At 33.0% G+C, this 26,162-nt stretch overlaps 2 protein-coding genes across 3 annotated transcripts; one reads left to right on the forward strand and one right to left on the reverse strand.

The window, feature by feature from the left end:
- The first annotated feature begins 21,639 nt into the window (after positions 1 to 21,639).
- On the forward strand, positions 21,640 to 22,811 carry LOC145040670 (uncharacterized). Its single transcript, XM_078988578.1, has 2 exons — positions 21,640 to 22,514; positions 22,581 to 22,811. The coding sequence occupies exons 1-2, from the start codon at positions 21,945 to 21,947 to the stop codon at positions 22,809 to 22,811; spliced, it is 801 nt and encodes a 266-aa protein (XP_078844704.1). The 5' UTR covers positions 21,640 to 21,944.
- A 566-nt stretch (positions 22,812 to 23,377) lies between these two features.
- CSDP1 (cold shock domain protein 1) lies at positions 23,378 to 25,855 on the reverse strand. 2 transcript variants are annotated; one of them, XM_078992341.1, is made up of 3 exons: positions 25,024 to 25,855; positions 23,949 to 24,202; positions 23,378 to 23,855 (listed from the first exon to the last, which is right to left on the reverse strand). In XM_078992341.1, the coding sequence occupies exon 1, from the start codon at positions 25,776 to 25,778 to the stop codon at positions 25,062 to 25,064; it is 717 nt and encodes a 238-aa protein (XP_078848467.1). In that variant the 5' UTR covers positions 25,779 to 25,855; the 3' UTR covers positions 23,378 to 23,855; positions 23,949 to 24,202; positions 25,024 to 25,061. The 2 variants fall into 2 exon arrangements, with proteins under 2 accessions (XP_078848467.1, XP_078848466.1); XM_078992340.1 differs by having other exon boundaries at positions 23,949 to 24,230.
- Between the last annotated feature and the right edge of the window lie 307 nt (positions 25,856 to 26,162).

The raw sequence follows: 26,162 nt of genomic DNA on the forward strand, positions 1-26,162 counted from the left end.
ATACAAGTTGTACAGTATGATGAATGAGAACTTTCAACTTTGGAAAATTAAGACTACTCCTTGTTCACATGTATATGTAAGTCAAGTGAAGGACTAAGGGATCGAGCACACATTCGTGTGCACTGGTCAAGTCCACCACAAAAGATCGATAAGATTATTCATCATAATTTACTAAAGCTCAGTAAATATGGTTATACTTACAAGCTTAAGTGTAATTCTGAGACATCGGAAAAGGTTCCAATGTATGGCAGAGCGAATAAGAATAATCAAATTAGGCAGAAGGATAAAAGTTTCTCAAATCTGAAAAGATGGGAGAGTACTTTACTATCATGTTATATGATCATCTTAATGATTTAGAGACCTTATCACAATTCATCCTCTAAGTGTATCATGATAGCTAAGAAGAGGAGCTATGAATTGTTGAAGTGGTTAAATCAAGAAGATGATTCATACATCGTTCCAAAACAATTCTTAGAGTTATACTCTAAGAATGTAACTTGAGTGACATGTCTTAAAGAAGGTTTAAAACACATATCAAATGTAAGAGTAAAAGTTTTCTACTCTCGTACATTTGAAATTGGTAAGTTTTGATGTTTTAGATAAAACAAAGACCAACTAAGACCAATTGTGTGAAGTGTTTGTCTTGATTAGAATCCACACTATCTCTTGAATATCTGACAAGGAAGTCTTATATGTCAAGAGGATAGTGGAAGTCTTAAAGGTCTTGAAAGTCTCAAGAACTAATCAAGAATAAAACCTGAAGTTCTTCACTAGCACACGACTTGAGGTTCATAACCTATCGTGTTGACATATTTTGTGCCTATTCCAATTAAAGTTGGTTTTTCATATGAGTTCTTAGAGTTCTCAATTGGTTGCATAACAACTTGGAAGCAATGGCAGGCCCTTGAGCTGCCAGGTGACAAGAAATTAAGATTGAGTTCAGTCCATATAAGTTTGGATTTGTCATTAACATTTTCTTGTGACTATGGTTTTGACAATTCACATGGATAAGAACACATACACCATTAAATCTAAGTGTCATAAGGTTTCTCTTCGATTCATGAAAATGATGGTGAGGAAACACTTTCACTAAGTAGATTTTAGCTAGATAGCAATTGTGATATTTGCATTCTCAAAGTCATTAGTGGGGTGTGTGTGGTTAACCGGCACACTAACATGGACTTGAGAGAAGTGGCAAAGGTCTAAACAATCGAGACTATGATTACGGCATCCCTTTTCATAGTTCTTCAAATTGTTTAGACACACATGTGAGCTATCTAAGATAAGGTGTATGATATTGATAAAGTGTTATCAAAGCAATCTAGTATCAGAAATTTGAACTTTGGTAAGAAAGTCAATAAAGTATTGATTTCTAGAAGTCCAGTTGATTTCTGAGTACATGTCAAAGCTAGTGGGAGCATAAGTGTTATGCTAATAATCATCATGTTAGTGGGAGCATGATAATTATGATAAGTATTGCAAGTTAGCAATGTTAATTATAGAAAACAAAAAGTTTCAATTGGGAAAGAGTTGTTTTGCTATAATTAAGGGAGAGGAAATTATACTTCATCTCAAATCTAAAATCTTAGATTGAGGTTTTAATTGTATTTAGTTAAGGATATATATATATATATATATATATATATATATATATATATATATATATATATATATATATATATATGAATTTCATGTTGGAATGGCTCAACATAAGGAAATTCTGTATATGGGTCCATTATTTGCGTTCTAAAATTCGATTATGATTACGGCATCCCTTTTCATAATCTGAATAATCATAACTTGGCAAATTGAAATGGAAATATTATAGCAAAAGACTGGTTTAGTCTTTATGTGAGACGTCATGAATCATGTCCCATATGCTTCGGATATAGGATCGATTACATGTGTTATATTCATCCGTTCTAAAATTTTCCAAATGCCTGGGGCATTAAGAGGGAAAAGGTCTAGAATTAGATATGACTAAAAGGATTAAACAATTGTCGAGGACAATCTAAGGTTTACCAAAGGTTGGGTGCTCAAGGATAGTTGGAAGAATAGTGTTAATTCTGGAAGGACCATATTGACATAATCTGTAAGGAGGCAACTCTTGTTCATAAGTGATAGTCAAAATGTAATATAGAAATATTTCAAAGTTACAAATTATACAATCTATGTAAGATTAGAAAACTTAATGCAAGAAGGATGTTTCCAAGGAGCTAATCTCCTTTGGAATGCTCTATAATGGTTGTTGCCAAGTCTTTCTGACTTTGTGCATAATCATTACAAGAGGATCAATGCATATAAGTTTAGAATCTAACGGATTTCAGTAAATGGCATGAATTTGGAATTCTTGCATTTGCAGTAAGGATTTGGGACTATGAAAAGAGGATCATTGGAGTTATGTTCAATTGAGCTAATTCTCAAAGTAAAGATCATAGACAAACATAGTATGCATACTTGGTGTATGGCATGACTAGTGTTTAGAAAACATAGTGTACATGCTTGAAGCATGGGATAACTATTGTTTTAAATTCAAGAATAAATTTGATAGTTGAAACAGTATACAATGAATAATGTGTAATCATATGGTGATAAATAAAAAGAGTTTTATTTATGTTCATAGGTTTTGATACAATATTGGAATTATTATTGTGTTTCATTTTGCATGTTTTAACTTCCAGAATAACTAGGTCATTGTTCTGGATGACTAAGTTATTCAAACCATCCACAGTCAGTCATATATTGGAAGTAGATATGAATTAAGACTATCATGGGTTAGCTTGTAGAGGTCTAAGATGTTGGACAAAGGGCTACAACACTCATGAGTGCTCATAAGTTCTGAGTATTGGATTCAACCCGCGCTCATTGGAATCACTTCATGGATTTTATCACGAGTGATCATGAGATGATAATATCTTATATTCTTCAAACCTAGAGATATGAGTTGTTACTATGAGTTGGTTGTACATTGATTGCACGGAAACGCATACAGTAACTCGGTGTTATAAAACGCACCTTTGTGTATGATTCAACAAGTAGTAGAACAAGCTATATGAGTCGAAGTTTATCCATTCCTTTTACCTTCTGGATAAAAGCGATATATGTGGGGCCCTCGATGATTTGATGATGACAAATGGAAGTGCTCGGCCGAGCCAGGACTGATTTGATTTTTTCAATTAGTCAGTCATCATAAATCGGAAATCGAAAAACAACAAATGGACAGAGAGAATGATTATAATCCATGTCTCACTCCATATGATATCTAGAATGAAGGAATATATGATCCCTTATCTAATGGATAAGTCATTGACAAGGTTAGAGTTCATCCACAAGGTCAGAGTTCGATAGAAGCTTTTGAGAGCTACGATTGCCAGTCGGTTCTTGAAGTCATACGCAATAATAGTTTTAGACTTATCCAAGTGGGAGACTGTTGGATTAATGTCTAAGTCCATAACTATAATTGGTAAGACTTGACCCGACCCGGCATGGTCCATTTGGGTTGTATGACATCATGCATTTGGATAGACTATAATGAGAGAAATAACACTTAAGGATTATTAATATATTATAAGTTCTAATATATTAATAGGATTATTTAATTAGTATTGATCAAGAATTAATTTAGAATTAATTAAGTGATCAAAAGAAGACTAATTAAATATAAGGGTTGATTGTGTAAATCATCCATACTTGTATAGTGGGCTAATGCTCCATGGATTATCAAGTTGGGCTAAAACCCATAGGATGCTCCATGGATGCTCCATGGTGTATTTGAACCCATGGATCCAAGGAAATGGAAAGCCATGACAATTAGGGTTTACCCTAAGTGTGACACTATATAAAGATCATATTGTTGTGAAAAATCGGCCACTATGTACAATAGAGAAGGGCTAGCTGATTTCAAGTGTTCTACATTTATCTCAAGGTTATTCCAAAAGCAATTGATGTTGTGTGAACCATTTGAGGTGCCACACTTGGGGCACTAGGCACTTAAGCTTCATGAAGACAAGCTACATCAAACAAAGGTATGTATTCTATCCATTTGATTACCCAAGTATCAATGATTGTATGCTAGATAGGGTAATACCTTGGATATTCATATTTGTATGTATAATAGAGAAAACATATATCCAAGGTATTTAGGGTTGCATGTACACTTAGGAGTGTTAGAATGCTCAAAGCCCAACATAAACAGCTGCATCTTTGGAAGGTCATAACTTTTGCATATAAACTCCATTTTCAACGTTCTTTATATCCATGTGTAGGTGGAGACGTACTCTAAAACTTTCTTTTAGGTAACTAAGTCCAAAAATTAATTTATCATAAACTCATTTTTTTACGATTCCCGGTGTCGTGCTGGTTTTGTTGCGAAACTTCGACATGTCATAACTCCTTCGTTTTAACTCGGATATCGGCGTTCTTTATATCTCCGGAATCCTTGTGACATATACTAAAAATTATTTAAGATTATTTATTCTAAATAATCATCTATAAAAAAGTATCTTTTAACACTTATCGTCTCTAAATTGACTAGCTCGAATCTGCGGGTGCTACACCTATCATGTGCCTGGACATACCAGGGTCTGACGACATTCCTCCGTAGCTATTTTTGCACGATGTGCGATATTAGTTAGATTTTGGAACCCATGTCATTAAAACACTGGGTTTTCCCATTTTAGCACCAGAAATTTCTTTTTCACTCTTTGAATCTGATTTATTTTCAGATGCACAAGCAAAAAACTGAGATGATTAGACATTTACATTCTTGGGCACCTATTGGTAGTTAGGTTTAAAACTTTTATAGGTGATTAGATGAAGACCCAGACGAAGATTTTGACGAACCCGACCTTGTCTTCGCCACGTTCGGTTTCATAAAAGTACATGTTGTATTTTCATGAAAAACCTATTTATTCTTTTTAAGCTCAGCCAATTTTCTATTTTTATTGACATTCCAATCATCATCACGAGGACAAGATCTCGAGGAATTTTTAATAAGAGATATTCCTCGTTACTCGTTCTCTCTTCTTTGTGCATGGAAAGGAACAAATGCCCGATTTGGACAATTATGTGCGATATGACCAATGGTTCTACAGATAAAGCATGTATGTTTCATAACATAAAAACTTGTACCGCTCTTGTCTGATCTATTGTTCTTATGGACTCCCTTATGCCTCTTACAAGTGCATGTGCAAGTTTCAGGTTGTGTGACAGCTATAAGTGGGGTGGATGTGCTTGTGACAGAGACATCAGATTTATTAAATTCATCACCACATTTATCAAAAACAACTAAATCATCAAACTTTGACACAAAATCATCACAAACCAAACCATCAATTTTAGAGTTAGAAACACAAACGTCATGGTTTAAGACAAAAACATCAGATTTTGAAACACTATTATTATCAGACAAACTCTCTTCTGTTGCCTGCTTGCCATGACTTAATTTTGAATCTGCATAGAAAGTAGAAATGTTAGTATCTTTTCCCTAGCACTACTCTCCGTTACGAGTATAGCAGGTTTACCATACACAAGAAATTCCTCTTTGTCCATCTCTTCATGGGTCATAGGTATAGCAGTGTAATTGTGATTAAATGAGGAGGGATACTCTCAAACCCTAGACCGACCTATTTCTTGTCTTGCCATTTCATCTGTTTCTCTATCATGGCTGCAACTTTCTCACTTTACACATCAAACTTTTTGAAGATAAAATCAACATTTTGAAATCAAATTTTTAATTTGCCAAGCTCGTCAGTCACAGTGGCAAGTTGTTTCTTGATGAAATTATAGTTCTCACATTTGTTGTTGTACTCTTCCTGTAATTTCCTAAAATCCTTAGTTTTGGCCTCTAATTGTTCTTTTAATGGTCTTTGGCCCTTCCTAAGGTTATATCACTCTTATTTTAGGTCCTCGTTTTCTCTATGCAATAATTCTATTTGTTCACGTAAAAATTTAATAGTATCAATGCATGTTTGAGAACAAGAAGTTTGATTGACCTCTTTCTTCTCGGGATCAGGGGTAGTGGATACCATGAATGTGAACTACGATTCCATTATATCTTCTTCATGATCCTCTCCAACATTCTCCTTAGGGATGTCAATGATATGGGCCAAATGAGCATTTTCAGGTCCTGAAATGTTTAGGGCCTGAATTTGATCCTCCCAACCAAATGACGAGCTATCACCGCTAGATTTGTAGTCTCGTTGTTAGCAGCAGCTCCCCTGTTGTTTCCCACCGGTACCATGGTCCTTTCATGATTAATTCTTCGATCAGGTTTCGGAAAGTCACGAGCAAAATGACCAGGCTCGTGACAGTTAAAGCACCTCAACTTTCCTTTATTGAATCCAACTTTCTTCTCTGTGTTTATCCCCCAATTGTTCTTTCTAGTTTTCTTTGCAAATTGCTTGGCCCTGAAAACAACCATTGGAATCCGCCAAGTGATGTCCATCTCCTCTACATCCTTTAGGTGAATCTAATCAAGATCAGTGAAAGAAATCTGAGGCGGCAACTCTCCATCCACAAAGGCATTGTAGCAATTCACCAGCCCAGAAGCTAGAGCCATGTTCTCTTCGGCTTCTTTAGGAGCAGAGGTTGTAATAGGAGATTTTGAGGAGGAGGTTGCATGTGGATAAGGCACTGATGGTGGAACAACATGGGATAGTGTTGGTGGAACAGCAAAAACTTGATTTTGTGTAGTAAAGGAAGAAAAGACATTGTTTGATGAAATCCCAATGTTTGCAGTAGAATAAGAGTTCACATGATCGATTTCCCTTTTCTTATCATCAAGATCGCATGCTTTAATGATTGCCATTGTTTCCACAAGACTAATTCGATGGAGATCTTTTGTCTTTTTGATAATTGAGACATTCATGTCCCATAACTTTGGGAGAGAGTTCAGTATTCTTGTTAATCTCTGATCTTGGCATTGAAATTTCTACAAAGCTCACCTTAGTGGTGAGAGTAATGAATCACTGCAGTTGAGCTTCCAATGATTCACCCAAAATATGATTGAACATGTTGAATTTTTGTCTGAGCATGTCCTGATGGCTTTGCTTCATATCTTCATTTCCTTCATACACTTCGATCAATGCTTCCCATAGAGCCTTGGATGAGTCATACTCATGAAAATCTTGTGCAATTTCTAGATACAATGCCATTGTCAGAGTTGCAAGGGCCTTCTCTTGTTCTTCGATTTTCTCAAAGTCCTCATCTGTATAGTTTGCGAAGTCCTTGTCAATAATGATTCCATTTTCAAGAGTGGTAGTGATTCTGAAAGGACCTTTCAGAATATTGTGCCATATTTTAAAATCCTTCATCTTGATGTATTTTTCCATTCGGTATTTCCATTACAGGAATCCTTCAGCTGACAAAAGGCGTAGGATTCTAGTAGTAATTCCTATAATTGAGTCCAACTCCTGATGAACTGTCAAGTTTTGTGATTCCATTTTTTGTTTTTGTTTTTGTTTTTTTTTTTTTAATTTTATTAGATGACAGAAAATAAAACTTGTAAAGAAGGTATAACTGAAAACAACAAAAGGTTCACATCTGAGAACAGGTCCACGGTCAACAAGAGTTTACGACCAGGAATGGTTTACAGCCGAAAAAGGTTCACGGTCGTACACAAGTTTACGATTGAGAATAGTTAACGGTTGAAGGCAGTTTATGGTTGAGATGGTTCAAAGTCAAATTCTTTGCAGTCGAAAATGGTTAACGGTCGATCACAGTTTACAGCTTAACACGTTTATGGCCAAACATGAGTTTACAGTCATACACTGATGAACAGTTGTAGCCGAAAACACCCAGAAGTTGATGAAAACAAATGTTTTTACAGCAAAAACTCAGTGACCACGCTTGAAAGTCACAAAAATGAGAAACAACTCCAGCCGAAACTCAACTTGAACAATTTTGACACTAGATTGGCTCTAATACCAATTGTAAGTCCCCAAATCCGGATCCAACCAGTGATCAAACACAAGAACAAGCTAGAATCAATAAGCACAAGGATGAGTAGAAGCAAGAAAGTTCCAATTTGCACATGTTTATATATGACAGCAAACGTCAAGTACAAAGGAACACAAACATATAGCCGATCACACTTCGACAAGACTGACACCTATATATAGTGAACAGTGACTCGTAAACAGGTTCATGACCGAAAACAAGTGTACGGCCGCAAACACCACTTGAACCGAAAACAACATGTTTTCAATTCACCCAACCGTAAACACCCAAAATACACAAACAAACTCTAATAATACTCATACCAAAGGATTCCTAGCCCAAACCAACAAAATATGAACTAACAATTCAAATACAAGAGAACACTACAATACTACACGTAAACTAGTTAATACATGGTTGTGAGGCACTACTTCATTTGTACCCTTCGGGGTACGGACTAAATCCTACCACAGTATAACCAGAGTCTCCTGGAGGGAAAGCGTGAGATTTGTGAATAGATCTATTCGAGACTGACAATCCCACACCTAAACTGCTAGCTACAGTTAGGTAGGCATGCTTGGGGTGACAAATATCATATTTTTTCCAACGCCTGAGAACGTCGCAGAGGTCACTAGGTTATATTAAGCATGGTTACACCAAACTCACAACAGTATAAATTAACCATATGTTTACAGGAATTCATTCTTCATTATTTTATTTTAATTAATAGAACTACTACCCAATAGAACTACTATGCACTACACTATAGGATTCTAGGGAATACAATTACATGATTTTATTTTAAGTAATAAAACTACTATACATACTAGTGGTAACCAGGTTTTTCATACAGAACACATTATACATCATTGGTGGTAGCCAGGGGTTTTCATACAAAGGTTTTTGTACAGATCACACTATACAATACAGCTAGTGGTGAGCAGACATACAAATTAACATTTCATATACGAATACAGAATACAGTAACGAACATACATTTTTGGGTCTTAGGACTAAGACTACTTTTCAATTCTAAAGAAAATATTGGATTTTCTTGAGAAACATACAAACATTTTTATAGATTCAAAAACATGTTTTCATTACAAAAACATTCTTATGAACTCACCAACTTAAATGTTGATACACTTTCAAAATCGCTTGTATTCTCAGGGAAACAGTAGACAGGTACACCCGCAGGCTTTTGAGAAGACGGGGCATTTAGAGTCATGTCTTTCATACTTTTATAATACTTTTGATGTATACAAATTATGTATCAAACAGATGAAAATAACTTATAAATTCAATGTAATGGTTGTGCTTACTTGATTACTATGATGCAATTGTTGTGATACTATACACAAAGTCCTCCACCCCCGAACGTTTCCACCATCTCAGTTTAGGGGTGTGACAATGGTCAAATGGAGAAATCGGACACTACTCAAGATGATGTGGTGTCTAATTAAAATGAAAGATAATCCAAACCACTTTTGGGGCAAAGCGGTATGACATGTAACATTCATCGTAAATCATACACCTACTTGATAGGTGGTACACCATTTGAGAAATTTTATGGTGAAAAACCAAACCTTCAAGACTTTAAAGTATTTGGCTGTGTTGCATATGAAAGAGTAATCTCAAAACACTTAAAGAAGCTTGATGATAGGTCCCGACCGTTGGTATATTTTGGAAAGGAACCCAATACGAGAGGATTTCGGTTATATGATCCAAGGAAAATAAAAAAATATATATTATTAGTGTCCATGAAATTTGTGATGAAAATAAGACATGGCAATGGAATAATGAATCTGAAAATCAAGATGGAAATAGACCGAGTACATTTACGGTCTTGTGGAGTAATATCAAGCAACCCAATACAATGGTGATTCGGGCCCAACTGAAACAAAAATTGAACAACTAACGGATTCGGCCTAAACCGACCAAACCATGACACTTATCACAATGATAACATTCCATCACAACTCGTTGATGATCATAATGCAAGTTTTGTCCCACCCCACCGATCCACTTGAACTTCAATGTTGCCAAGAATATTAAATGACTACGAGCTAGATGTTGATCATTTAATGCTGTCATTCAATGAAGAACCAATGGATTTTAAGGAAGCCAAAGTAAAGAAGCATTTGCTCGATGCGATGAAGGATAAAATTGACTCCATCGAGAAGAACAACACGTGGAAACTTGTTCTACCTCCTAAAGATGATACAACCATTGGTTTAAGATGGTTGTATAAAATTAAAAGAAATATGAATGGATCAATTACAAGGTACAAAGCGCGTCTAGTGACTAAAGGTTGCGTGCAAGAGAAAGGCATTGATTTTGATGAATTATTCGCATCGGTAGCTTGAATCGAGACAAAAAGACTATTGATTGCTCTCGTAGATAGCAACGGATGGAAGAATCATCACTTAAAACAAGAAGTGTACGTATGCCAACCGGAAGGTTTCGTGAAGCAAGGTGAAGAAAAAAAATTTACAAATTGGAAAAAGCATTATATGGTCTTTGACGATCTCCACATGCATGGAATTTGAAGCTTAATAACACAAAAAATATGGGTTTTTAACGATGCATGCAACAAAATGTGGTTTATAGAAAGGTTTCAAATAGAGAATATATAATAGTTGCAGTTTATGTAGATGATTTGTTTGTGACGGGAACACGTTTAGAGTTTATAAACAAATTCAAGAGACTAATGGTGTTACATTTGAAATGTCGGACCTTGGCGAACTAACTTGCTACTTGAGTATTGAAGTAGTGAAATAAAATAGTTGTGTAAAGGTAAAGCAAGGAATTATGCCATGAAAATTTTAAAAGAAGTGGGTATGGAAGACTATAATTCAACTTAATGTCCTATGGAGTCGGGACTTATATTGTCTAAAGCTGAAGATGCACCTGAAGTTGAAGGTACCCATTATCGAAAATTAGTGCGTTATTTACGATATCTCTTGCACACGCTACCAGATCTAGCATATTCGGTTGGAGTAGTTAGCCGTTATATGCAAAGTCAAATAGAATCACATACACACGCTATTAAGTAAATTCTTCATTACTTGCATGGTACTCTATCTTTTAGGATAGTATATAACCAAAGTAAAAATATGAGATTGATAGGTTAAATTGATAATAGTCACAATGTAGATGTTGATGATGGTAGAAGTACAACTAGGCATGTTTTCTATCTTAGTGACTCACCTATAACTTGGTTCTCCTAGAAGCAAGATACGGTAGCTTTGTCCTCGTGTGAAGTTGAGTTCATGGTAGCTCCTGTAGCTGCGTGTCAGGGAGTATGGTTAAGAGAGTTATTGGCTGAGCTGACAAGAACGAAGAAACAAAAGGTGTTGATTCGCATAGACAACAAATAAGCAATTGTACTATCAAAGAATCATGTCTTTCATGGAAGAAGCAAAAACATTCACACTCGATTCCACTTCATTCGGAAGCGTGTTGAAAACGAGTAAGTGATAGTTGAACATGTTTCGTGAGACAAGAAACGTGCGTAGCCATTTATGAACGCCTTAGATCAGAGAAGGTTCGCAGATGAGAGCATTTATTGGCGTGTAAAAAACACCCTCAACTTAGAAATTCAAGGGGTGATTGTTGGTGAATTTTTTAAGATCATAAGTGGCTAGAAGGCGTGATCAAGTATGGAACCTGATGACTTGGATTGGTATCCAAGTTACTTGGTATGTTGTCCAAGTATCCTTAAACAATAAGGAATTTAGAATAAGGAAAATATTTGTGGTTTCCTAGTCTAATACTAATAGGTTTAGTATAAAAACCAAAGATAGGTTCATGTATTCATTAGATTCAAGTTTTTGAGTTATATTTCTTTAATATAAGTTTCAACGAGTTATACTGTATATTTATTGGTCTTCTATTTTTCACTTTACATTTTGTATTTTGGAGGACAATTTATATGAGTTTGAATCGTCGATTCATGATTTTTTATCGTATATATATGGAAAATCTCCAGAAAAAGTCTTAAAATTTTAATCCAATTTATGATAAAGTCCTAAACTAAATTTTCTTTATAGAAAAGCACATAATACTGACTAAAACTTCGAAAAAAAACCCTTTTTCGGCCGGTTTCGCAGATTTAGCCAGTATTCTATCATTTTTTCGTTAGTTTGCTCAAAATTTTGGTAATTTTCCGAAAATTACCCGATAACCAAAATATTGGGACTTTTCTGAAAATTACCATGGAATTAATGGATATTAGTATTAAAAATCATTTACAAACATAACGAATACTTTTATTATAAAAAAAGAAATATACTTGTTGCTAATTTCTAGGAATAAATGCGTGGTCTAAGTACTCCTCTATTGCTTATTGACCACATCGAACTCTCTACGTTCCTCATATGCATCGTTGTGTGTATGATGGTGAGATATACTCAGTGAGTGATCCTCTAATGTTGGTATTCCTCTTATGTTGTTTAACCTAACTACCACCCAACATCTATACCTCACATGGTAACAACCATAAGCTAACACACATCTATCAAATATGAAAAAGTGAATCGTAAATGATAGTTTATATGGAAACAAGTGAAGGGTGATTATCTATTTAAATTGTCATTCAAAGTTTACTTTTTACTATGTGTGTAATTTGATGGTTGTTACCGAGTAATGTATGTATGTTAGGTGGTATTTAAGTTAAAGAACATAAGAAAAGATATATATGTTCAACAATCATTGTGTAACGATATTTTCTAATAACATGTGATCCTATAGCGTCACGCCTAATAGCAAGTAGACACTTATTGATTGTGTATTCATAAATATTATCAACTCTTGTATTTTATTGAAGAAACGTACATAGTACATCTCACTATGATACCCATAACGATAAATAGGAGGAACATAGAGAGTTTGAAGCGGTTACCAAACAATAGAGGAGTACCTTGTAGACCATTCTATTCCTCGAAATCTGAAACAAATGTATTCCTTTGTTTATAACAAAAAAATATTTTTTATGTTTATAAATGATTTGTTAATAATAATATCCATTAATTATATAGTAATTTTCAGAAAAAAAAAAATTCTAATATTTTGGTTATTGGGTAATCTTCAGAAAAGTCATAATATTTTGAACAAACTAACGAAAAATGACAGAATATCGGCTAAATCTATGAAACCGGACAAATAAGGTTTTTCAAAGTTTTAACCGGTATTTTGTACTTTTCTATAAACAAAATATAAAAAAGGAGTAAAATTTTATGATTTTTCTATATATCATCATTATAGATATTTAAAATGATTAGACATTTGATTAGGGATTTTTAGCCTTTTTATTTTTAAAGTGGCCCTTTTCCTATTTAATATTGAAGTATTGGTCAATTCGGTATCAACTATGTGCAAATTGTCTAAGGAAAAAAAAAAAAAAAAAAACTAACACAAGATGATATGCTTTAATAAAGCTTTAGTAATTACACTATGTTCCATTGACGGCTATACATCTTTATATCTCAGGATCCATATTTTATATTAAGTATTTGGAAATTTGTAAGAAAAAAACTTAATTATTTTAGAAAAGTTACATTTTAGTCTAAAAAAATTAGAACATAAATCTTAATTATTTGATTTTTCACTATGTCATTTCTTATTAAAAGAAAAAAAATATTTTTTTTGTTAGTTTGATCCAAAATAAAATAATTAAAATTTTTATGTTCAAAATAATATATATATATATATATATATATATATATATATATATATATATATATATATATATCACTTAACTGTAACGTTTCCAAAAATATTAAGATTTTTGTAACAATTTTCCTATGTATTTTAATATTTATATGTTTATTTATTACATCTAGAATATCAACAAATAGAATATATATATATATATATATATATATATATATATATATATATATATATATATATATATATATATATATATATATATATATATATATATATAACTTATCAAAAGAGTGTTTATAAAGAATAATAAATTTAGTACTTAAAAGATAAAAAGAAAAAATAGAATTTAATAAAGACTAAGGCTATTCATTATTTGCATAAAAGTGAATTGTCCAACTGAACAGTTTTGAGTGGAGTATTTGGTTCAGATATTTGGATATTTAGGTTGACTTTTAACAAAACTGAATTATTATTTTATATTTCAAATTGGTTTTGGTTTATAAAACAAGAACCGAGTAGTCCAAAAGACGAATAACAATTTATTATTTATTTATTTTTAGCATATTCCTTTAATAATTTATAAATTTACTAAATTATTCTATTAGCATATTACAAAGTTTCATCTAATATAATACCTTAATATATAGTTTTTATCAAAAGTTTTTTTTGTTTATAATATATTAAACGATAATATATTTTTATTGGTAGTTGTTTATAAATTTTAATTCATAGCTAATTAAACAATTTTATTACAATGCATTGACTCTTCAAAATCGAATTGTAAAAACCGATCGGACGAATTGTAATTTGGTTGGATCGGATTATATTTGAATTTAGTTGGAGTATTTGAATCCATATTTTGAAAACCGAAATCAATTTGGATTAACTTGGTTAGATCGGATCGAACCAATATATTCAAACGAACACTCTTAATAAAGACGGGAAATAGTAAGTACAACTTTTGAGGGAAATTAAGTAATATAACCATAATTTAATGTGTTTGAAACACAGTAGCAAAAAATTATTTTTAGCAAAATAATCACTTAGTATGGAATAGGCATTCCAAAATAATAATAATAATAATAATAATAATAAATTAAAAAAACTGTAGAAATTTCAAAAAACTAGTCTGAAATCCGATAAACAATTTCAAATTTTCAAGATAAAAAAATACTTTTATTTAAATAAAATTAAACAAACATAGTAATGTAAACTATATAATATATTAGTGCATAAAAGCACATATTATTTAAGAAAATGTGACATTAAACCCTTTGAAATGAACATTTCAAACATAATCAATGATATTTCTATTTAAAAATTTGAAAAAAACAAAAAGTAAATCTGAAATTTGAATATCAAATCCGGAATAGAGCACTATATAGTAAAAACTTCAAAATATAAACAATAGTTTGGAATAAGACATTCAAGAAAGGTTGTTATTTTTAAAAACTAAAAAAAAAAATGAAAAACTCGTTTATATAGATAGGTTATTTAATTCCCATCTTAAGGAACTAAAGTAAAAGATTAGTATAAGAAGATAAGATAAGGCTTTTCTCACTCTCACTTGCTTCTTGCTTACATCTTTCTCCACCACCTTACTTCCCTTTACATCATGTTCAGTTTTATAACCAAGATAATTATATATAGATAAATATGTTATATGTTATTTGAACGGTTTGTATTATGCTTGAGTAAAATACATAATTGCGCAACTATTGTCAAATTTAATCATATACATGAATCAATCTCAAAATAAATCCTTTTAAAGTGAATACTTTTTGAGAGACATGTGGGGAATTAAAAAGATTGGATAGAAATGCACATGAATGGCTTCCTAGATATTGGATATTCAAAGGTGTATGTCTCCCTTTACAAGTAATGTAGGAGACATGAGTTTGAGTTTTTTGGTTTCATTTTGGTGAAATAACTTTGTTTTTTTAAGAGTTAAATAATATTTTATATGAAATACACAATACACAAACATGTTTCATTTGAAGGCCAGAAGATGCAATATTTTATTGTACCTTGTTTAATTATTTGAAACATTGATTAATAATTTGTCTTAATTGTATAAAATTTTAATTTATATATATATATATATATATATATATATATATATATATATATATATATATATAACATGTTAACATAAATTAATAATAACAATAATAATAATTATAATAATAATAATAATAAGACATTGTTAGATAAATAAGAATTTAATTGATGTAAAGTCTTGAATTCAAGAACGAAATCAGGTTGTCATAATCATTTTTTTACATGAATTAAACAATTATATAATATTGTTGGAAATATAACTTATTAAGGTAATTAATTTTTCGGGTTATTCACATCTGGGTAACTATCTTTTTTGTACACATTTAAGTAATAAACTTATTGAAAGTGTTTTTTAAATATGATAATTATGATCTATATAGTAGATTACATCGGGCTACAAAATATCGTAATGGTCATATGTGAATATTATTACCTAAATGTGTAAAAAAAATTATTACCTAAATATGAACAAAACCAAAAGTAAGAGTAAATCACACGAATGGACCTGTGGTTTGGAGGAATTTATGTGGTTGGTCCTAATTTATCTTATTAGCTTGGATGATCCTTATTGTTTATTTTTTTTACGCGTTTGGTCCCTGTCTTACCTAAAAAGACTATGTTGTCCTTATTAATTAATTTTTTTAATTAATTTTCTTATTTATATATTTATTTGTTTTATATTAAAAAAAAATTAATAAACCCCACATATTTGTATCTAATCACCATCCCATCTTTCATCCTTCTCAACTTATATTCCTTTTTCATCTTTAGTAACATCGAGGTTTTCATCATCCCTTCTTTTTTCGGTCCTTCAACTCCAAAGAACCAACACCATAACCAACTAAAGATGAAGAGACAATGGGTTATGGTGTTGATTCGCCAAAGTTAAAGGACAAAAAAAAAGATGGTGAAGACGTTAATGTCACTAAAGATGGGAAGGAAATAAAAGTTGAATAGGATAAGAGATAGGACGGTGACCGGTGGGACCTAGATTAAATTTCTCAAATGTGGTTTTAGGTTTACGTTGAGGAGATACAGATATGTAAGGTCCATTAAAATTTTTAAATATATAAAAGATAAATATATAAATAATAAAATTAATTAAAAAATAAATTAATAAGGGCACAGTAGTCTTTTTAGGTAAGACGTGGACCAAACACGCAACAAAAATAAATATGAAGGGTCCTCCAAGTTAAAAAAATAAGTTAGAAACAAAACATACAAATTCCTCAAATCCACAGGGACCATTCGTGTAATTTACTCTTCATTTTTGTTTTGTTCATATTTTGGTAACTATTTTTTTTAAGCATCTACGTAACGAACTTGTTGAAAAGTGTTCACATATGATCATTATGACCTGCTGCAGCCGGATGTAACATGTTATAACATGTCATAATTGTCATATGTGAACACTTCTAACAAATTTGTTATCTAGATGTGTATAAAAAAAACTACCCAGATATGAACAAACCGAAAAATTAATTACTTTAATAAGTCATATTCTCGATATTGTTAAATAAATAAACATTGAACCCTTTATAAATACGTGATCTCATTTTTATGTGAAAATAAAAAGATACTGGAATTAACCCTTCTTGCCATCCCTGGTCACCCCCGCTCTCTGCCCACTATCTCCGGTCAGGTAAGAATGTCTTCACTTCTAATATTTTTCTTCTAGTAAACATCACCTGAAATCTTCAAGCAACCATTTTTTTTGTGGTTCTTTTCTTGTTATGAAATCGGATTGTATGTTTCTTGTTATGTAATCTAAGGTTAGAATGCTTTTTTAGAAATCAGATTTGAGATTAGATTTTAGATTATACTTGTTATTTGAAATCATATTATGCTTGTTGTTTACAAATCAAAATATGCTATATGGTTTTTTGGAATCATTATTCAGATTAGGTTTGAAATCAGATTTGATATATGATCATTTTGCTGAAATCATATTTGAATTTTTACTATATTGGTTTTTGCTTGAAATCAAATCAGATCAGATTGTGCTTCTTTTTTAGTTCATTTGTGTTTATGCAGGGGCTACTTGAGTTCTTTTTGTAATCAGATGAACAAAACTTTTTTTTTTTTAATTGAATCTTTGTAGATCTATCTTTTTTGTAGTAAGACATATGTAGCTCGGAGTTTCTCATATTAGTTTCTATTTAACTACATTAACTACATTTGTGCTACTCAAAGGACTACAAGAGAGAATGCCTAGAGTTCGTTTGATGAAGCAATGGATTTAAGACGTAAAGTTGAGAAAGGTTATCCGAATGTTTGAATAAATTTGAAATGTTTTTTTGCTATGTGTTTTTATTGTGTATATGAGCTAATAGATTATAATCTTTAACACTTTTAAGTTTAAAACAATTAGTTTACTTAAATTTTCGTTTATTTTAAAGTTTTTACAGATGTCTGAAAATATGGTCTGCAGTAGATATTTTACTTATTAAAAAACAAACAACACAAGAGTGAAAGTTTTAACCTAGTTTAATCGATTTGACTGAGTCCTATTTATTAGAGCTACTAGCTTTTGCTTGGTAATAAATAACAAGCGAGTATCATAAGTTTAACGTAGAACTCAATATCTAATAATTATGAGATAATCAAACATTGATATTGAATTAAATATAAAATAAGTATATATAACGAATTAGTGGGTCATAGATCATAAATCTACTTAACAGAATGAATTTAAAAAAAAAAAAAAAAATGATTATATTAACTCAGCCTGTCAATTTTTGAGACATATACAGATAAGCCCTCGTCTCCTTATTCAATGTATAAAAACATTCATGTTGCATCTAATCTAATCTAGCAGAAGGAGTTTAATATAATCTAGCACAATCTCATTCACATGTGTTGACATATTTTAACCTTAAAAAAACAATCTACATCAAAATGACAACCGAGTATTCCATGGTAGTTTCCCACAAATCAAAACCCAAAATACAATGAGTTTAATCAATCATCAATTGATAAATCAAAACCATGCATTCAATTGATGATAAGATCGTCAAAAAAAAAATAATAAATAAATAAATAAAATAAAATAACCCTTATATTAAATGATTTTTCTAGGTACTCTTTCATACAATTTTACTTTTCCTAGCTAGCTTATCGTATGTTTGTTTATACAATTTTACATTTCATAGCTAGCTTATAATATGTTTACTAAACTTATTTTTTTATCTAGTAACTACCTTTTCAATTAATTCTTTAACTAATCCTACGAACATAGCATTCTTGGTTAGATGACACTATGCTAATGTATAAGATTATGAAGTGCCAAAACCATAGTCCTGAGTTCAATTTAACAAGAGAAAATTATAGAAAAAAAATAATAATAATAAAATAAAATAAAATAAAATAAATTGATGGTACTGAGTTTCACTAAAAGAAAGAAGTCGGAGTAAGTAGAAAAATTAAATAATCACTTTCCTTCCGATTTAGAAGGATTTGGAAAGAAATAACAAAATCCCTCCTAACTTTCCTTCCGATTTGGAAGAATTGAAAAGAAAGAACAAAATAATTAATTTTCCTTCCATTTCTCTCCAACTTATTAACACAAAAGAAAATTTTAGTCTCCTTTCATATCTCTTCTTTTCTCTCCGATTTTTTTTTTCTTTTCTTTTGATAAACTCGGAAACTAAATACAAGACTCATGAGTTCCTAAAAGAAGATAAATCAAATAAATCATTTAGGTGTCCAAATTACAAGCAAGCATCACAAGTATATCTCAAAACATTAACATATAATAATAATAATAATAATAATAATAATAATAATAATAATAATACGATTATCAAATACTTATATTAAATTAAATATAGAATTAAAATAAAAATGAACATTTACAAAATTATTGGGTAGATATCATCAATCTATCATAGGGAAAACTACAATAAAGTCCCTAAGTATTGCCCGTATAATCGATTTAGCCCTTATATATATATTTTTTTTTTGCAATTTAGTCCTAAATACCTGTAAACGTAATCAAAACGAGATATTTAATAGGTTAGCCGGTATCCCACCTTACGTGTACAAGTGAGTTTTACCCTTCCATTTCCATTGCATTCGACGTCTGGTAAATCGATTGAGAGAAAAAGATAGGGTTTTTACAGAGTGATACACAAAATAAGTAAGGTTTTACTGAGAGAAACGAAGGTAAAACCCAATGGTTGTCGAATCAGAAGAAGTTCGCCATGAGTCATCTGAAGAATACGACTCTGAAGAATACGAAGATGATGACGAGGTGCTCGATACTGAGCACATAGATGTGGAACTGGAAGAAGATGATTTCAAGACACATGGTAAAGAGAGATGCAAGGATGCTTTCCTTAACTTCAGTTCTGATTATGAAGATAATGAAGCCGATGAAGACAATGACTTAGTTGATGAAGATGAAGAAGGGTTTGGTTCAGAAGAGGAAATCGATGACACAGCAGGGGCTAATGATCTTGATTTGGGAGATGCGGTTGGTGCAGGCTTCCCCATTCACGACCCATCAGTTAAGTGGAATAAGATGAAGCCCCTTCTTGGTGAAAGGTATGAATCACCACATCAGTTGCAACAATGTCTCACTAATTATGCTATTAAGTCAGGGTATAACATTAAATTTGCGAAGTGTGACACTGTGAGATTAACTGCCAAATGTGGTTCTAAGATGAAGTCTCAACCCTGCCCATTCAGAGTTCATGCTTCCTGGATGACTCAAGAAAGGTCTTTTCAGATTAAAACCTTAGTCGATGAGCACAAATGTGTTAGAAATTTCAATATTTCAAATTTACTGAGTCCCAGATGGCTAGCAAGACACTTTTTGAAGGAGTTGATAATGAAACCTAACTTGAAGTGTAAGGAGATGCAATCAATAATTAGGACCAAATTTCATTGTGGTGTATCTTGGTCTAAGGCTTACAGAACAAGGTGTAGAGCAATGACCATTATAGATGGTAAACTTATAGAACATTATGCTAGGGTGTGGGACTATTGCCATGAGTTACTAAGGTCAAATCCTGGTAGCACTGTCCAAGTTGGTGTCACTGTAAATCCAGATGAAACAACATACTTTCACAGGATGTATTTGTGTTTTAAAGCAATCAAGGAAGGTTGGAAAATAGGGTGCCGTAGGGTAATTGGTCTAGATGGATCTTTCTTGAAAGGGACATGTAAAGGAGAATTACTCACAGCAATAGGGAGGGATGCAAACAACCAAGTTTATCCAATTGCTTGGGCAGTTGTTGACATTGAAAACAAAGCTAATTGGAAATGGTTTTTGGAACTGCTCACAGAGGATCTTAATCTGCTAGATGGAGGAGGGTTTACTGTAATTTCTGATCAACATAAGGTTTGTAATTTCTTTGCATATTTATGATTTTTCCTTAACATCATCTTATATGTTTATGTATTCATTAAATTGTAGGGATTGCTTGAAGCAACCAAAGAAGTCCTACCAAATGTGGAGCATACACAGTGTGCAAGACACATATATGCTAACTTTAGGAAGACCTATTCTGGAGTGGAGTTCAAGAATATGTTCTGGGCAGCTTCCTTATCAACTGTAGAGAGTGAATTTCTCAGGAAAATGGATGATATAAAAGAGGTTAATCCAAATGCTTATGAACATTTGATCGCAAGAGATCCTCACACATGGTGCAGGGCATTTTTTAGGACTGATGTAGCATGTGAGGCAGTTGAAAATGGCATTACAGAGTGCTTCAACGCCATCATATTGGATGCTAGAAAGAAACCCCTTCTAGCAATGTTTGAAGAAATTAGGTTGTACATGATGGATAGGTTCTACCATATGTTACAAAAGGCAGAAAAGTGGGAATCAGTGGTTTGTCCAGCTGCTATCAAAAAAATGAACAAGTTTAGAGAGGATTTGAGGTTTGTCTTAGCATTTTTATTGTTCCTTGTTATCATTATTCTAATTTCAATGTTATGATTTCATTTAGTAATGCCATTGTAGGAATTGGAATGTGAATCCAAGTGGACCATCTATTTTTGAAGCCAGGAATGGATTAGAAGGGTACGTGGTTAACTTACAAAGCAGAGTGTGCAGCTGTAGGCTTTGGGATATCTCAGGAATTCCATGTGTACATGCACAGTGTGCAATATTATTCACTGGACAAGATCCTGTTCATTTCATAAGTGAGTGGTTTCATGTGGACAGGTTCAAGGCCATATATGCAAACAATATACTACCTGTGAATGGTAGAAATTTATGGCCTAGAACATCATACATAAAGCCTCTACCCCCTTTAGCTAGAAGAATGCCAGGGAGACCAACTCTGAAAAGAAAGAGGCATGCCACTGAATCTCAAGACAAATACTCCCAAAATAAGATGAAGGTTACAGGAAAAGGAAGGACTGTCCAATGCAAAAATTGTCTTCAAAGGGGTCATAACAAGGCATCCTGTAAGAATCCCAAGGTCACACCAAAACCCAAACCCAAGAAAAAAATGGGTAGACCAAGATTGGATCCTGATATCAGTCATTGGACTAGAGGTGGTGTAAGAGGTGGTGCAAGGGGTAGTAGAGGTGGTAGAGGGGGTAACAGAGGTGGTGCAGTGGGTAACACAGGTGATGTAGTGGCTAACAGAGGTGGTGGAGTGGCTGAAGTTGGTGGAGTGGCTGAAGTTGAAGGTGGTGGAGTGGCTGAAGTTGAGGATGACACTATTCCTGAAAAATATTTAGTCCATTTATGGAAGGCAATGCAAGATTTGAAACAATCACGGTATTCAACTGAAGAAATTAAAAAGTCACTTAGTCTGACAGATTCACATATGAAACAACTCAATGATTACAATGACACTATTGAACAAGTTCTTCCTATGTCTATGGTAAACCCTCTATATTACCTTAATGTTTACATTCGTTTATGTTATTAATTGCTTGATGTTTTATAGGAAGAGGAGTATCCACCTCAGACAGAGACACAAGATGGGGATGAAGAAAATATCCCTGAGACACAACCAGAAAGTGAGGAAGAAGAAGAAGGCATTAATGACACCCATGAATTACCAGTACACCTTAGGATTGTGAAAAAAAGAAGGCCCTTTGAGAGGATTGTTAAAACCAAGCTGAAGAAGATGGGATGTGTTGGGACTTCTTCAAATTCACCATTGGAGTTGGATTAGGGTGTTAGGGTGTTAAGGGTAGTAAGGGTATTTTGGTACATCTTTTGTGAATGCTACTTTTGTGCATCTTTTGTGAATGCTACTTTTGTATATCTTTTGTGAATGCCCTTAAATTACTGATAACCATATTTTGTACATCTTTTGTAAACACATTGAAACATTGTGAATGCCCTTAACATGGTTGGTAATGACATATTGGAGTTTGTTGTTTAATTATTTTAGCCACATTGAAACATTGTGAATGCCCTTAATATGGTTATATTTGTCAAGTGTACACCATTTATGCAAACCAAGAAGGGCACCAGCAACACCTCTGTAGTAAGATCTTGTTATTGATCTAAATGATTCTTGACCATCCTAACAAATATATAAAGAAAAAAGAAGAGATTTTTTTAAGATTTCTTTTTATAATAAATGTAACAAGAGAATAAGGTATAAAAGAAAAGAAGGAGACAAACTGTGTCCCAGATTTGGAGCTTTATTGGTTTGTTGTCAATGGTGATCATTTTAGTCCCAAATTCAACACCAATTGTTAAATCATGGTTATATTTGTCTAGTGTACACCATTTATGCAAACCATAATAACATATTGCCATTTCATTAACCGAAACATTAAACTATTACATCAAAATTTATCTATTACATCATGATGATAACAAACCAAAAGATTACATCATCCCTACCATACCATAATACCCTACAACTTACACTAAACTAACCATACATCATCCCTACAATGAAACAAACAAAACAAACCATCATCCACTTGCAGAATCCAAATTCATTACTAGGCACATGTGTATTGTCACACATTGCAATTTGATTATCAGGTTCAAGAGCATTCGTAGGGGCAATAGGGACATCAACATTCACCGGGGCAATAGGGCCATCAACAGGTATTTCACCTTCATTAACAAGGTTATTAAAAGGAATAGCTACACCCCCATTAGCAACAGCTCCTAACTCATACATTCTTTCTTTATACCACTTATTCAATAGTGGTGGGTCAATCCAACGAAAATACCCACAGTCCTTCTCTTCATCCTACATAACATAGCAAGATGCATGTTTTTAACATAGAAAAATGGGAAATTTAGAGGATTAGAAGAATTTGAGTGAGTTTTGAAGATTCTATACCATGTAATTTGGGCAACCAAAAAACCTCCGACCTGGATTCTTTCGAGTCCATGATGTCCACATCCCAACCGTATCTCCACAATAGCACGTTCTGATGTTGGTGCTTGACGAACTCGACATCGATTTCCTGTTGCCAATTTGCCCTAATCGTTCGCTCCTTTGACTGGAGATTGAAGAAGACGAGCTCGATTCAATGATTTAGCCCTCTTAAATGGCACGTAGGATGTTATTTCACATGATGACTTCCACGTAAGCTGCCACATCAGTTAGATACCGGCTAACCTATTAAATATCTCGTTTTGATTACGTTTACAGGTATTTAGGACTAAATTGCAAAAAAAAAATATATAAGGGCTAAATCGATTATACGGGCAATACTTAGGGACTTTATTGCAGTTTTCCCATCTATCATATCCCATATTCTCATGTTTCACCATAACCCAATCTACTTGATTAAACATGTTAAATATATTAATAATCTCAACCGACCTATTAATTTTGAGGAAAGTTCAAGTTAAGTTGGCAATGTGCATAAACAAGTTATAATAATCCAAGACATTCGATCATTAACATAGACACTCTTATCATCATGTAGTTATAAACTTTGCTTAATACAATAAGCCAGAAAACTCGGATCATTTATCATCATATAGTGGTAGTGATTGGAAGTTTGATTAGTCTAATCAAAACTAAAACAATAAAGGAACACAAACTCATAACCACATTACCACCATATCATGTCATAGTAGCTTCAAACAAATCAAAAGCCAAAACACATTGAGTTGATCAATCATTCATTGCATTCTATTCATAAATCAAAATTATGCGTCATAAATCTCATCAGATCACAAATCATATATCCACCAAGATTTAAAAATAAAATTATAAAAATAGATAATTTTATGTTAAGATCATGACGAACAAAAATGAAGCCAAAAAACCTTACCTAGTTAAAATAACTAGGCCAGTCAACATAATATATTCATAAGATTGCCACATAACTAAAATACTATAATGATTGTTCCTCTGTATAAGCTCAAAAATAAAACCCTAAAATATTAAATTAAAGTAATACCAAATGTACTTAGAAAGATCCACCGATTAGTTGATGTATCAAGAACTGGCAGCAGTAGGACATTCTCTAGCGAAGTGCCCCGGTTCTCCACAATTGTAACAGCTACCACCACCGCCGGACTTATAGCCACCTCCACCACCAGCGCCAGACCTGGAGTAGCCACCACCTGATTTGCAATCCCTTGCCAGATGCCCTGTCTCACCACAATTATAACATCCGCCTCCGCCGCCGCTACCGCTACCGCCACCGCCAACGCCACTACCTCCGCGCCCACTATTACAATCCCTAGCTAAATGACCAAACCCACCACAGCTGTAACAAGCCCCGCCGCCACCGCCACCTCCACCGCCTCCGCCGCTATTCACTCTACAATCCCTAGCGAAATGCCCAGATTCACCACAATTGTAGCACTCACGTCCGCCGCCGCCGTTACCGCTACCACCCCTGAAACCGCCGCCGCCGCGGCTAAATCCGTAGCCATCATCACCGCCTCTACGACCGCCACCAAAACCATCACGGTTACGGTTTCTGTCGATACTAGATCCGTCGACGCTAGTTACACTAACAGCTTGTTTCCGATCGTTTTTTTCAACAACTAAGAACTTAACCTTCTGACCTTCGGAAAGACTCCGGTAACCATCCGATTGAATCTCGGAGTGGTGAACGAACAGATCTTCATCGCCATCATCGGGCTTGATGAAGCCGTAGCCCTTGCTATCGTGAAAACGAACAACTACACCAGTTGTCTCCGCCATTGCTGCCGATCCCGAAAACCTAACGAAACACCTTGAAGTATTTAGGAGATCTGCGTATATATACTTGGCTTAATGGAACCCTAACTCGTTTCGGCGCTTTTGATGTTTGTTCTATTTTGATATTTTTTATTTTTATTTTCTAAATTAACTAAAGTTTTATATTTAATTTAAAATTTATTTATTAAAATAACCACATATCTTTATTGAACCATATTTTTTGGTATTGTAACAAAATAACAAGTAATGCTAAATTATATTGATGAACTTATGATAAAACATATATGTTTCTTTTGCCATGTAGAATTTTCTATACATTATTTCTGTGTGTAATATTAAATTAAGATAATATTAACTTTCAATACAGGATATTAATAGCTAAATGAG

The sequence above is a fragment of the Lactuca saligna genome, chromosome 4 (assembly GCF_052625555.1).
Source record: "Lactuca saligna cultivar CGN05327 chromosome 4, ASM5262555v1, whole genome shotgun sequence".
Taxonomy (NCBI): Eukaryota; Viridiplantae; Streptophyta; class Magnoliopsida; order Asterales; family Asteraceae; genus Lactuca; species Lactuca saligna.

Coding starts and splice junctions, on each gene's coding strand:
- LOC145040670 (XM_078988578.1), top strand. CDS start 21,945: ATGCCAGGGAGACCAACTCTGAAAAGAAAGAGGCATGCCACTGAATCT. Junction 22,515..22,580: donor AAGTTCTTCCTATGTCTATG/GTAAACCCTCTA, acceptor GATGTTTTATAG/GAAGAGGAGTATCCACCTCA.
- CSDP1 (XM_078992341.1), bottom strand. CDS start 25,778: ATGGCGGAGACAACTGGTGTAGTTGTTCGTTTTCACGATAGCAAGGGC.